This window comes from Poecilia formosa, unplaced genomic scaffold, assembly GCF_000485575.1.
Source record: "Poecilia formosa unplaced genomic scaffold, Poecilia_formosa-5.1.2 Scaffold368, whole genome shotgun sequence".
NCBI classification, from domain to species: Eukaryota; Metazoa; Chordata; class Actinopteri; order Cyprinodontiformes; family Poeciliidae; genus Poecilia; species Poecilia formosa.
Window position 1 is genome coordinate 431,926 of NW_006800307.1, and position 12,386 is coordinate 444,311.

The 12,386-nt window shown below is 40.9% G+C and overlaps 3 protein-coding genes across 3 annotated transcripts in view; all 3 read left to right on the plus strand.

The window, feature by feature from the left end:
* The window catches only part of LOC103153973 (protein FAM102A-like), a 12,308-nt gene extending 10,420 nt beyond the window's left edge, over positions 1–1,888 (plus strand). Inside the window, exons 9-12 of the mRNA XM_016662313.1 lie at positions 1–46; positions 595–719; positions 1,299–1,368; positions 1,453–1,888. The exon at positions 1–46 is cut by the window's left edge and continues 246 nt beyond it. Coding sequence (XP_016517799.1) covers positions 1–46; positions 595–719; positions 1,299–1,368; positions 1,453–1,498 — 287 coding nt within the window. The 3' untranslated portion in view covers positions 1,499–1,888. The remainder of the gene's footprint in view (positions 47–594; positions 720–1,298; positions 1,369–1,452) is intronic.
* A 2,509-nt stretch (positions 1,889–4,397) lies between these two features.
* Positions 4,398–6,389, plus strand: dpm2 (dolichyl-phosphate mannosyltransferase subunit 2, regulatory). Its single transcript, XM_007575047.2, has 4 exons — positions 4,398–4,505; positions 5,421–5,510; positions 5,653–5,755; positions 6,078–6,389. Exons 1-4 carry the CDS (start codon positions 4,503–4,505, stop codon positions 6,131–6,133), a joined length of 252 nt encoding a protein of 83 aa, XP_007575109.1. The 5' UTR covers positions 4,398–4,502; the 3' UTR covers positions 6,134–6,389.
* Positions 6,390–8,721: 2,332 nt separating this feature from the next.
* The window catches only part of LOC103153974 (phosphatidylinositol 4-phosphate 5-kinase-like protein 1), a 6,653-nt gene continuing 2,988 nt past the window's right edge, over positions 8,722–12,386 (plus strand). Inside the window, exons 1-5 of the mRNA XM_007575086.2 lie at positions 8,722–9,007; positions 11,284–11,334; positions 11,405–11,559; positions 11,944–12,068; positions 12,256–12,260. Coding sequence (XP_007575148.1) covers positions 8,807–9,007; positions 11,284–11,334; positions 11,405–11,559; positions 11,944–12,068; positions 12,256–12,260 — 537 coding nt within the window. The 5' untranslated portion in view covers positions 8,722–8,806. The remainder of the gene's footprint in view (positions 9,008–11,283; positions 11,335–11,404; positions 11,560–11,943; positions 12,069–12,255; positions 12,261–12,386) is intronic.

A 12,386-nucleotide genomic window follows, 5' to 3' on the forward strand; every position in this document is an offset into this window, starting at 1 on the left:
CGCCCCCGCCCTCGGCTGCCGCCCTGCTGTCCCACCGCTCCTCCAGGTGGGTTCTCACCTGTCCCGGCACGCTGGCCGAACGCAGACATGTCGGCTCACATTCCTGGGATTATTTCACTGCTCAGCAGGAGAAACGGGGAGCAGATCGGATCAGGATGAGATTCCCAAAGGGATTCTGGGTATTTTTAAAGCTGCAGTTTGTAACTTTGATAAAAATATGATTTTATATATTTATTAAAACTACTGCTGCTGCTGTCTGAAGAAACCAAACCAAAAACAACCAATCAGAGCCAGGGGGCGGGGCTTAGAGCTGTCAATCCCTCTCATGTACTCGCTGCTAAATGTGCTAATGGCAGAGAAAAACTGTTGCCCACTGTCATTGGTGGATATGCTAACCTGGATTAGGGTGATTGACAGCGCTTAGACCCGCCTCCTGGCTTTGATTGGTTGTTTCTAGCTAGCAGGTGTTAATTCTTACAGGTGGGTTGTGACAAACTGCTGCTTCAGGGTCACGGCAGGCAGCGTTCAGTGACTGATGATGGTGATGGTGATGGTGATGATGATGATGATGGTGATGGCGATGATGATGATTAGCAGGAGGAAGAAGGATGCCGTGGAGCGCCAGCGGAGTTGCGTGGACGACACTCGCATCGACGCCGACGACATTGTGGAGAAAATCGTCCAGAGTCAGAACTTCTCAGCCGGCAGCAGCGACGAAGGTTCAGATCTCACTACGAACCAATCAGCTCTCAGCTCAGACTCTATGAACCAATCAGCTCTCAGCTCAGACTTTACGAACCAATCAGCTCTCAGCTCAGACTCTATGAACCAATCAGCTCTCAGCTCAGACTCTATGAACCAATCAGCTCTCAGCTCAGACTCTATGAACCAATAAGAGTCCAGAGTTAAACAGGAAACATTCATCAGCCATAAAGAGGAGACATGTTGAATCCAGCAGCTCAGACACTTTGATTTATTTGATCATGTTGATCAAATAAATTATTTGATTTATTTGATCATTTATTGGTTATTTCGGTGCTTGTTGTTTTTTCCAGCTGTTGGACACAGAAATTCAGATCAAAGTTTGTTTTCGTTCGTTTAGGGTCAAAGTTCAAACTCTAATTTAAATGTTTTAATTAAGTTAATTGCAGCATTTGTAATAAATTAATTGAAAAGTTATAGTTTTCCCCATTAATTTCTCTTTGTATTTATTCCAGCTGATGAATGTTCAGTTTTTGTGTGAACTACGGTAACCATGGTAACCAGATTGACGTTGCTGTGTGACTGTTTGTCCTCAGACAGCCACCTGAGACTGTTTGTCAGTAAAGACGGGACCACGGCCCTGAGTGGGACACAGATCGCCACCAGGTAGGGCTCCAGAACCAACCAGAACCAACCAGAACCAACCAGAACCCAGCAGAACCTGATCTCTGCTTCCTGTCTGTCTTCCAGAGGATCTCCGGGCGTCTTTGAGCCAGTGGTGATCGAGACTCACTGAGGCTCCATGATGGAGGTTCTTCTGCAGACCCGGTTTACTCAGAACCAGCGGTTCCCGTCCGCTCCGGGTCGCTCCACTCACCTCCATTATCAGCTGCTTTTAAATCTGAATGATCTGGATTATTCCAGCAGAGCCTGGCAGGACCCAGGCCTCCAGATGATTAATCCTGAATGTGTGAGAATAATCCAGAATAATCCAGAACAATCCAGAACAATCCAGAATAATCCAGAATAATCCAGAATAATCCAGAATAATCTGACACTCGGCGGGTAAAATTTTTCCTTTTTTTTATGCACAGAAACGTATTAAAACCCATAAAGTTGTGAATTTATCTCGGAGTCGGATGTGAAGCTGCAGGCAGTTTTAACGTTTTTATTCTGAAACATTTCAGCTTCAGAACCGGTTCTGACCCGGTTCAACAGAACCGCTCTGCTTTAAGACAACAGAGTTCTGCAACTTTATGATGACATCACAAAATGTTTGGTTTTATAACTCAGAGGATTATTTTACTTTAACGCTGAGGACGTTATTATTATTATTATTATTATTATTATTATTATTATTATTATAGTCTACTGGTTGATCAGTGTGTTGTTTGTATTTCACAGTTTTGCACGTCTAACCTCTGAGGTTTATTATTAATAACCACTACAACAGTTTTGAATCTCTGCTTTAATCTCTGTCGTGTTTCTGAATGGAGAGAAAAATGATGAAAATTTTCGTTCTCCAACCTGGATTTTATTACTTTAAATCCATTTAAAACACATTAAAGAGCCTTTAATCAGCTGTGCCTTTTTAATGCAGAAAAATTAAACATTGATTTTTCTTTTGCTTCTCAGGATCTGTAGCTACTGAATGATTAGCCGCTAACGGGGGTGCTAAAGGCTAAAGGCTAATTGCTAGTTTTTGTTACTGTTCTCTGAATTTTAGTCACAATTTTAACACTGATACATGAAAAATGTATTATTCACATTTCTTTTATTCTGTCTGTAGAATAAGTGCAGGTGTGTGTCTGCTAAAGCTTTAAATGTAGCAGCTAGCAGTAAAGAGGGCAGCTAGCTGCTAACTGCTAACTGTTTGTTGTTTCTCATCTGGGTAATAATTTTCCTTGCGGTTCATGAAAATGTAATGTAGAGATCTGCTTGATCTTTTCTTGCTCTTTAGGTTTTGAGGTTCTTCTAACTGATTTAGCTGTGGTGTTTAGGAGTTAGCAGGACGCTAGCAGCTAATTTTCCTCAGCATTTTGTTAGGATTAGGGTAGCAGCTAGAGCATGTGCTGCTTGGACCTATATTACTTTATTTGACTTTTCTTTGCTTCATTTTGGCTCCTGGTTAATAATCTGTTTACTGCTGAACCGCATCATGTAGCTAAAAGGCTAACTGTCTTTAGCCATTTGTTTGTATGGAATCACAGAAAGTGCCACAACAAAGAAGAAAAAAAGGAAACATTTGTATTGTTTGTGTCTTTCATTTGTTTATATTCACTATTTAATAATTCCTGTGGTGAATTATTCACACAAATATTTCACACATTTATTCTTTTTGTGGCACTCTTAGGATTCCATACACAGAGTAGATTTAAGTTTTCTACAGCTAGACTGACGTCTTTAGAGATAAATTATTGTTCTGATTCCCACAGTGATGAATTATTAGTGCCGTTAAGCCGAGCAGGAAAAGTTTTTCTGCTGGATCAGAAACGTTTGTTAGCTTTAGCTGCTCAGTTTTCATCCAAAGGGACAAACTCCAGTCAGAATCAACCGTTGTTATGCATGCAGATGTTTCTGTGGTTCTGTTGGGCTCAGAACCAGCTGCTCCAGGACAAAGCCTGGCCTGTTCCAGAACCAACAATAGACAGAGAAACGGACCTGAACGGGTTGGTTGTGGTTCTGGATGTGTGGATGGATGCGTGCAGGTCACGTGTTCGCTTCTTCCGCCATGTTTCACATCGCTTTACTAAAAACATTAAAAACTGAATATGTAATATTTATCTGCTCCGTCTGACCCAGATAGATGCTCAGAGTTAGAATCAGCAGGCTGGTTCTGGTTCTGGTTCTGGTTCTCACTGGATCTTAAAGCTTTATAAACACTGAATTAATTACAGTGGAACCACTTAACTGTATTTTAGACAAAACGTCCATCAGACATGTGTTACCTGTTATTTTTACACAAAGTGTTTTATTTTTTATTTTGGTGAAAAGGGTTTTAATGTTTCATAATGATTCAAATGAAACTGATGAATGAGATTATGATTTATATTTTAAGTGTTGTGATGAATTAATGTGTTTGGTACAGGGAATAAATGATTTATTTCACATGTTTTTATTACGCTGATCTAAATGTAAACGGTTATTTTAGGTAAATTTATGGTTGTTTTTGTTATTAATGTTCAAACAGATTTGAACTATTTACATTCCTTGTTTTAAAACAATTGTTATTGTAAGACTTTATCTGTTAATTTAGTACATAAACATCAAATTAAATGGAAAAGCTGTGATTAATTTCATGCTGTGCTTCATATTTTCATCCACATTTAAATTGAAAAATGTATTTTCCTTTTATTTATGTTCAGAGCTTTGCTAAAGTATTCACACCCCTTGAACTTTTCCACATTTTGTAGCTTTAAGAACAAATGACAGACAAGTGACAGACCAACACAAAGCGGAGCATGATGGTGAAGTGGGATCAGAATGATGCATCGTTTTCAACATTTTTACAAATTGGTTTTGTAATAATTTTTTTTACAAAGATTTTAGTGTGAATATGTTAAAAAATAAAATGAATTTTTTATTTTTATTTTATTTTTATTTTTACAGATAATTTTTTTTTGTAACTGAAACTGAAGATCGGATTTTTTTATCTAAACGAATCTTTAGCGGATGGCGGTGAAGTTGCACAATACCACCGTTAGGGGGCGACAGAGACCTGAGCACTTCCGGTAGGTTTAGGAGAAGAAGTAAGAAGCCGGAAGCATCGACAAATAATCCTTCACTACGTGTCTGTAAACATGGTAAGAAATACAAATAAAATAATAATCAAACATTTATGGTCAAAGGCAGATTTAAAATTAATTTTTAGCGTTTAATGTGTGACCGGAAGTTCCCGAGGTGAAGCATGAAGATAAAGTTGTTTTTAAGAGGTTAGCCAGTTAACTTGTAGCCTCGCATTAACTGTAACTCTGATTTAGCATAATACAGTCTTATTTTATAGTTTTAATAATTGTGTTGGTTTCAGTCTTAAGTGACGATTTGAAGCTAATTATTTGCGAATAGTTTCTGAATGATTTGTTCGTGTAACTTATTTCTCTGTTCAGACAATTTTTATTTATTTGTTGAAAATAACTCCAGATCTATAAGACTTTTCGACGCCGAATTCAAGAGGAAACGTTGTTTGCTCAGAAAATACGTTTTATGATCATATTCTTTCCACAAAAATCTGGTTTTTGTCTAAAATCTTCAATTATTTGTACGGAGTCCCGGACTGGACGGAACCAATGTGAGACAGAAAATAACGGAGGAAAAACGGAACATTTAGCAGTTGCACCAGCTTATGTTTATGATTCTGTTCAGTGAAATTACTTCACTAATATTCAGACTGCATGAAAATAATGAAATCTAAAGAGTTTTAATCTAATTTCATACAACTTGAATGTTTCTGTTAAATTGTCCCCTCTAAAGGTTAAAATGAAATAAAAGGAAAATAAAATCATTTCCCATATTTGACACTTCCAGGTCTACCCGTCCCCTGTTTCTCCAGGTTTTCTCCATGTGTCCCAGGTTTCTCCAGGTTTTCTCCATGTGTCCCAGGTTTCTCCAGGTTTTCTCCATGTTTCCCAGGTTTTTCCAGGTTTTTCCAGGCTCAGAGCCGGAACAGAAACCTGTCTGGTGAACTCCCAGTGAAGGGAATGTGTTTGCTGTGTTTCCAGGCTACTGGAGCGGATCAGGCGGTCGGGATGAGTCTGGTTCTGTTCAGCCTGCTGCTCTTCTCGTATTACACCGTCTGGGTCATCGTTCTGGTACGGGACCTGATCCTGGGAGCGAAATGAATCTGTTATTATCAATCTAAACATCTAATTACTGGATGTTATTATAAATTCAGTCATGATGTTTCTGTCATTCTAAATTAATTTTCTCCCTGATGTCTTCGTGTTTCTGCAGCCGTTCGTCGACGGACGCCACGTCCTTCACAGATACTTCCTTCCTCGGGAATATTCGGTCATCCTGCCTGGAGTCGCTGCAGTGCTGCTGCTGCTCTGCGTAGGTCAGAGGTCATGTTTACTCTACCTTTCAGTTCCTGACAGACTGAAGCTGATCTGGTTCTGGTTCTGTCCCATCAGCTTTACTTCAGCTCTTACTATGAATTCACTCAGTTTGTTTATGCAGCAGCAGCAGGTGTTCAAACTGCCTCATGTTGAGATAATCAGTGAATAAAATGTCACATTTGGTTTTTAATGAGCAGAACTGCATGTTTCAGTTTCATAATAAAAGCCCAAACTGATGCAGGAATCAGATTTTTAGTTGAATCTCAGATTTTTTCTCGGTTCTGAAGGTTTTTGGGTCTCATGTTCTGTTCGGTCCAACAGGAACCTTCACCGCCGTCATCCTGTGGAAAAACCGCAAACCAAAGAAAACCGACTGAGTCCCTCTGGACTCATCCTGAGGAACTCTGGCTCCCTCTGGTGGCCGTTCTGTCCCGATGACGTCAGAGGCTGAGCCCAAGGAATGACGTCACAGTTCAGGAACGTGAAACTGATTGTTGAATAATGAGGAAATCTGTAAATATTCAGAGTTTATTGCTATGGAAACAGTTTTCTATAAATGTAGGAGTGAATTTGTGTACAGATGGTTTCACTTTTGTTTACATTGAAATAAAATAAAATTTTTGCTCCTTAAAATTATTTGTCTAAATGTTTCAGATCAAACAAATAACAACAAACTCAGATTCAGTTTATTCAGGAAATAAATCTGTTTCTGTGAGAAAGTATTAAAAATATGCCATATCTGCTTATAGCTTATTTTCAAAAGATTATTTTAATCTGACAGATGAGATGAATTTGGATACATTTATTCATTTATTGAATTATTACATTTATTCCTCAATAAATGCAGATTTGTAAACTTCAGGTTATTTTTCTGAACTGGATCCTCTTTTTTCTCTTATTCTAACAAACATAAAATACAAGTTTGTCTTGAAGGCTGAAAAAATCAGAAGTAAACATTTTATTAGTTTTTAATATTCACCTGCGGTGTATTAATATTTCCGTCCGGATGGGGGCAGCAGATCCAAACTTTAAATCTGTAGAAAACCTGAAACCACCGATTAAAAACGATGTTTCCAGGTGAAAATAATGTGGTTTTATGTTTGTAGAATGTATTAAATTAGGGCTGAAACGATTAACCGGATTAATTGATTATTAAAACAATCGTCAACTAATTAACTGATACAAACTATAAACATTTTGCATAAATAAAATCAAGAAGGAAGCTAAAGGGGAAAATTAAAAATACGTGTAGACACAAAAAATTAGTATTATTATGAAAAGTAAAATTTAAAAAACTATGAAAAATCTTAATAAATAAAAAAAATCAGCACTAATATTCCATAAAATTGTTAATAAATCAGAATATTTATTTACTTCCTGAATATTTCATGTAAAGTAGCAGAAACTAAAGAGAAGTTCAGCAGAACTTTGATTTCATTAAATTAATCCATAACAGATTCATAAACCTGAACGTTTCCAGCCCAGTTTAAAGTTCGGAACCGATGGAAACTCCTGCAGAAGGACCAGCTGCTGGTTCTGGACCGGTCCGCCCAGCTGGACCGGGCAGGGCCGGGCTTTTAATTTGAAGGGACGCTGCTGGTGTGGAGCCGGAGTCCATCAGCCCGCAGAGCCAGTCGGTGTCAGGGTCTGGGTGTGACCGGATCCAGGATCAGTCCCGGCCCGGTCCGGCTGCGGCACATGAGCCAGAGACACCGGACCGAACCGGAACCAGACCCAGAACCAGCAGAACTCACTCTGAGGTGAGAAAAATGAGTCATTCTGCTCTGATAGATTAGATAGATAGATAGATAGATAGATAGATAGATAGATAGATAGATAGATAGATAGATAGATAGATAGATCGTTTAGTTGAATAATTTGATAATTTAATAAATGCTGATGTTAACGTGCAGATCATTTGAATGTTTCTGATTGGGTGATGATGAGAGACTGGAAGTGATGCTCCCAGCTAAACAAACTCTGAGGTGAGCTGACCTGCTGACCTGCTGACTCCAGTTCCGAACCGGTCCGGACCGAGCCGAACCGAGCCGAACCGCCCGCCGGAGCTTTGTTAGTCAAATGAAGGCCGGAGGTCTGAATCCATCATGTAAATCCTGATGAGAGGAAAATCTCTGCAGAGCAAAAAGCTGCGCAGCAAAGAGACAGAAAAGTTACACTGTAAAACATGAACAGCAATGCCAAGTTATTGGAGAAAAAACTGATACTTTCATATTTTTACTGTGTTATTCATTCATTTAAATATCCCAGCTTTAAGTTAAATACCTGAATAGCAAGCTAATTGTTTAGTTTAGCTAGTTTGAGTAAATGTATGTTAACTACAAATTTAGTCTTGTTTACATTATTACAGCTTTTTTTGTTGTAGTTTAATTTTCTTTCAGTATTTAAACAAAAAGCCAAAAACATAAAAACCAAACATGGAGAAAATATTCGTCCTTTATGATCTTCTGATCATGAAGCTGTTCTGCTCCACAGCTACGCTAACTTTAGCTAAACAAAATATTTATAAAGTAAAACAAATGAAAACCTGTCTGGTTTCTTCCTTTCTGCCATGTTGCTGTTTAGCTCTCCACACCTGGACGTCTCCTTCCTGTTTAGCATGTAGGCTACCATGTAGCGCAGATGACCTTTGACCTTCCAGTTGTCTGGGAACTGGACCCATGCCTGACCCGGACCGGTTCTGTTGGTCGAGTTCCGGCTGGTTTGTGTTCCTCCAGGTAGCTCTAACGTTGGGGACGAACCAATCAGACTCAGAGAAAGCAGTGACATCATCAACGGTTATTTAAAGGGCCAGTCATCCTGTAGAGGTTTGGTCTCTGCTCTGGAGCTGCGGCTGCTCTGCTGAAACGTGTTAATGAGCCACTCGGCTCATGAGGCGCGGCGCGCCCGCGGAGCTTTCATCCCATTGTGCTGGTTGCCATGGCAACCCAGTTACAGACTCTGTGTTTGGTTTTCCTGCTGGCCTCCGCTCACTCTTTGATTTCTGCAGAAAGCTTTCAGCGCCTCATGCTGCCGCTCTGCTCTCTGCCCAGATGGAGCCGTCTGGACGCCTGCCGCCGCCGTCGCAGCGATCCGCCACCGTGAAGCGGCGGCGCTGGGGCGGCCTCAGGCAGCAGTGGAAACTTCTGGGTCTGTTTGAGATCGACCAGCAGCACGACTTCTACGGCCTGACCTGCAGGATGAAGGAGGGCCTGGCTGCAGCCATACACACCTCCACACACACACCGCCAGCGGTGAGTCGCGGCTGGCAGAGGCAGCATCATGCCTGGAAAAAACCACACAGGAACGCCTGGTGGCTCCCCAAACCGGCCCAGAGGTCAGAGGTCAGCAGCCTTCACGTTTTGGTCTCAGATCAGATCAGATTAAATCAGTTCTCTTCATTTCAGTTCAGTTCAGTTCGTTTCAGTTTAGTTCAGTTTAGTTTAGTTCAGTTCGTTTCAGTTCAGTTCGTTTCAGTTTAGTTCAGTTCGTTTCAGTTCAGTTCGTTTCAGTTTAGTTCAGTTCGTTTCAGTTCAGTTCGTTTCAGTTTAGTTCAGTTCGTTTCAGTTCAGTTCGTTTCAGTTCAGTTCGTTTCAGTTCAGTTCGTTTCAGTTTAGTTCAGTTCGTTTCAGTTCAGTTCGTTTCAGTTCAGTTCGTTTCAGTTCAGTTCAGTTCGTTTCAGTTCAGTTCAGTTCCTCATATCTGGATCAGTCGAGTCAAACTGAATCAGTTGAAGGTGAAACTTCGTCGTGTTGCTGAACATTCGTCTCTAAAATGATTCCTGCTTCGCTACGTTTGCTGATTCTTCATAATCTATGAGGTGATTTGACCTCTGTGACCTCTGACCTCTGGTTTCATTCTGACGCTGCTCCTCTCTCTGTCCAGTCAGTAAATTGATCCGAAGCTTTTAAATCTGTACAAAACGTCTCTGATGTTCATTCATTCACTTCAGAGCTGAAGCTTTTTGTTTTTATGTCACTAATAATAAAATGCTGAAGGTCGCCGCGCTGAAGGTCGCCGCGCCGCGCTGAAGGTCGCTGCGCTGCGGCGCTAACAGCTTTCCAAGGATTGATTATTGGATTTCTGAATGTGTGAGCAGTAAAATCATCTCTTAGTTTTCGGATCAGAGGAAAACCAGCAGCAGAAACTTCCACAGATTATGAAGCTATTCATCTCAGAATGACCCCTTCCTGCTGCCGTAGTTCCCTTTGGCAGCAGTGGCAGCAGGTCAGAGCGCAGCGAGGCTCAGCAACCTGGGATTCAGCAACAAGCTGCCTAAACATCCAATTAAAGTTGCTCTATGTGTCAACGCTGCCGTCTCCTGGGACCAGGCAACTAAGCAAACAAGCAATTATTCCTGAAACTGAAACTGAGATTATGAGGAAACTCCTGATGCTAATGTAGAGCAACAGCTACAGAAACATTTAACAATCATTTATTTAAAATATTATTAAAACCGGAATCCAGACGGTTAATAATTATATTCAGTTTTTATGATTCTAAATGTTGTTGCTAAGACTTTGATTCAGGTGAAGCCAGTGAACAGTAGACGCCTGCTAATCCGCTAATAACTGAGCTAGATTTTACATTAGCGCTTTAGCATTTTTGCTAACGTTGAAAACATTTATTACTTTAGCTTCCCCTGAACATTGACATATATGAATTATTTTGAGAGCCTCTCTATGTTCTCCTTATGGGAATCAACATGGCTGAATTTAGCTCTTTAGCATTAGCATGTGTTCAAAACCATTTTGGTATAGGCCTTTAGCGTTAGCAGAACCAGTGTTTATTGGGATGCTTTAGGGTTAGCATAAAGGTTAAAACTTGGATGATTATTAACTAAAGGACAGTTTGGCATCATGCCAGTATTTATGTTAGCTTTGTGAACTAGCCACAGGTTGATTCATTAGCAAGCTAACGATGATGTGCTGTGGTGAAGCAGTGAGTCCCTCTGAGCTCCAGCTGTTATTTTAGAGGAAAACTTCATTCTGGAAGTAGAAGAATAAATAAATGATTCTGGTTTGTGTAAAAATCCTGACAGGAAGTAAAATCTGATCCAGGTTCAGCCTGGAGCTGACTGGGTTTCTGTTGCTACAGAACAAACAGAATTCCCGACCTGGTTCAGCTTGGGCCTAATCCCTCTGACGCCCAGAGCGCTGACTCAGCAGTTAGCATTACGGCTCGGTCAGCGGCGCCGCCTCTGACATCACGGATCGCTGCAGCGACCTCAGCGCACTGAGCGCCAGCAGTCACTGAGAAATGCACAAATATCCACAGAAAACACATTTAAACCAGATAAACCAAATCAAACAAGTCGCTGCAGAAATGGGTGGAGTTTGAAGGATTTCCTGTAGAGGTCTGTGTTACAGCACCTCTGGAAATCCCTCTGACTGAAGACATTCTGTTGTTTTATGGCTCATGAATTCCTGAATTTCCACTTTCCTTTAAAAACAGAAACAGAAACGGATTAATAACCTGAAATATGAAACAGATTGTGAATCTTTCTGTCTTACTGTGTTTCTGTTTCCAGAACGACCTTTCAGATGATGACTTCAGGTCCAAGGTCACGCAGGTGCATAAGGTGAGGTCGGGCCAGCAGGCGGTGATCGCGGCTCTGCAGGCGTCCCAGACAGTTTGCTGTGTTTGTCCAGGACTTCTCCCTGGAGACGTTCGGCGGCCCGGTGTTCGCCGCTCTTCGCGCGTCGCTGGGAATCACAGAGGACGAGTATCTGCAGTCTCTGTGCTCAGAAAGCTGCTACCTGCAGTTCATCAGCAACTCCAAGAGCAAAGCCGACTTCTTCCTGACGTGAGTCTGCTGCTCAGTCAGCAGGACAACAAACAGGAAGCAGAAACTGACCACACGGCATAAACAGAAACACGTAAATCAGAACATTATAGAAAAGCTGCTTGTTAGCATTTTAACATGTTAGCAAGGTTTTCAACCACTACAAAATTATTAGCTAATGCTAACAAAATAATTTTATTAACATAGCTGCGAACATTAGTCATTCTTAGCTATTGGACTTTTTTCAGATGTTTGTTGCTATAAGCTTATGAGCTAATGTCAACAAAATAGCTTTTATTAGCGTAGTTGCTAACGTTAGTGTATGGTAATGGTGGTTAGCTATCATGCTAATTGTAGGACGTTTAACAACAGGTGTTTATTGATTCTGTGTTTTTGAACCTTCAGAAATGATAAACGTTTTTTCCTGAAGACTCAAAACAAACGAGAGATTAAATTCCTTCTGTCCAACCTGAAGATTTACGTGGAGCATCTGAGGAAGTTCCCACATTCACTGCTGGTCAAGTTCTTAGGTACAACCCACAACCTGACCTTCAGCCTGACCTTTAGCCTGAGCTTTACCCTGACCTTTAGCCTGAGCTTTAGCCTGACCTTCAGCCTGACCTTTAACCTGACCTTCAGCCTGACCTTTAGCCTGAGCTTTACCCTGACCTTTAGCCTGACCTTTAGCCTGACCTTCAGCCTGACCTTTAACCCGAGCTTTAGCCTGAGCTTTAGCCTGACTTTTAGCCTGACCTTCAGCCTGACCTTTAACCTGAGCTTTAGCCTGACCTTTACCCTGACCTTTAGCCTGACTTTTAGCCTGACCTTCAGCCTGACCTTTAGCCTGG

Excerpts from the sequence above, each read along its gene's own strand:
- dpm2 (XM_007575047.2), top strand. Across the intron at positions 5,511-5,652 it reads CCGTCTGGGTCATCGTTCTG|CCGTTCGTCGACGGACGCCA; the intron begins GTACGGGACCTG and ends GTGTTTCTGCAG. Across the intron at positions 5,756-6,077 it reads GCTGCTGCTGCTCTGCGTAG|GAACCTTCACCGCCGTCATC; the intron begins GTCAGAGGTCAT and ends TCGGTCCAACAG.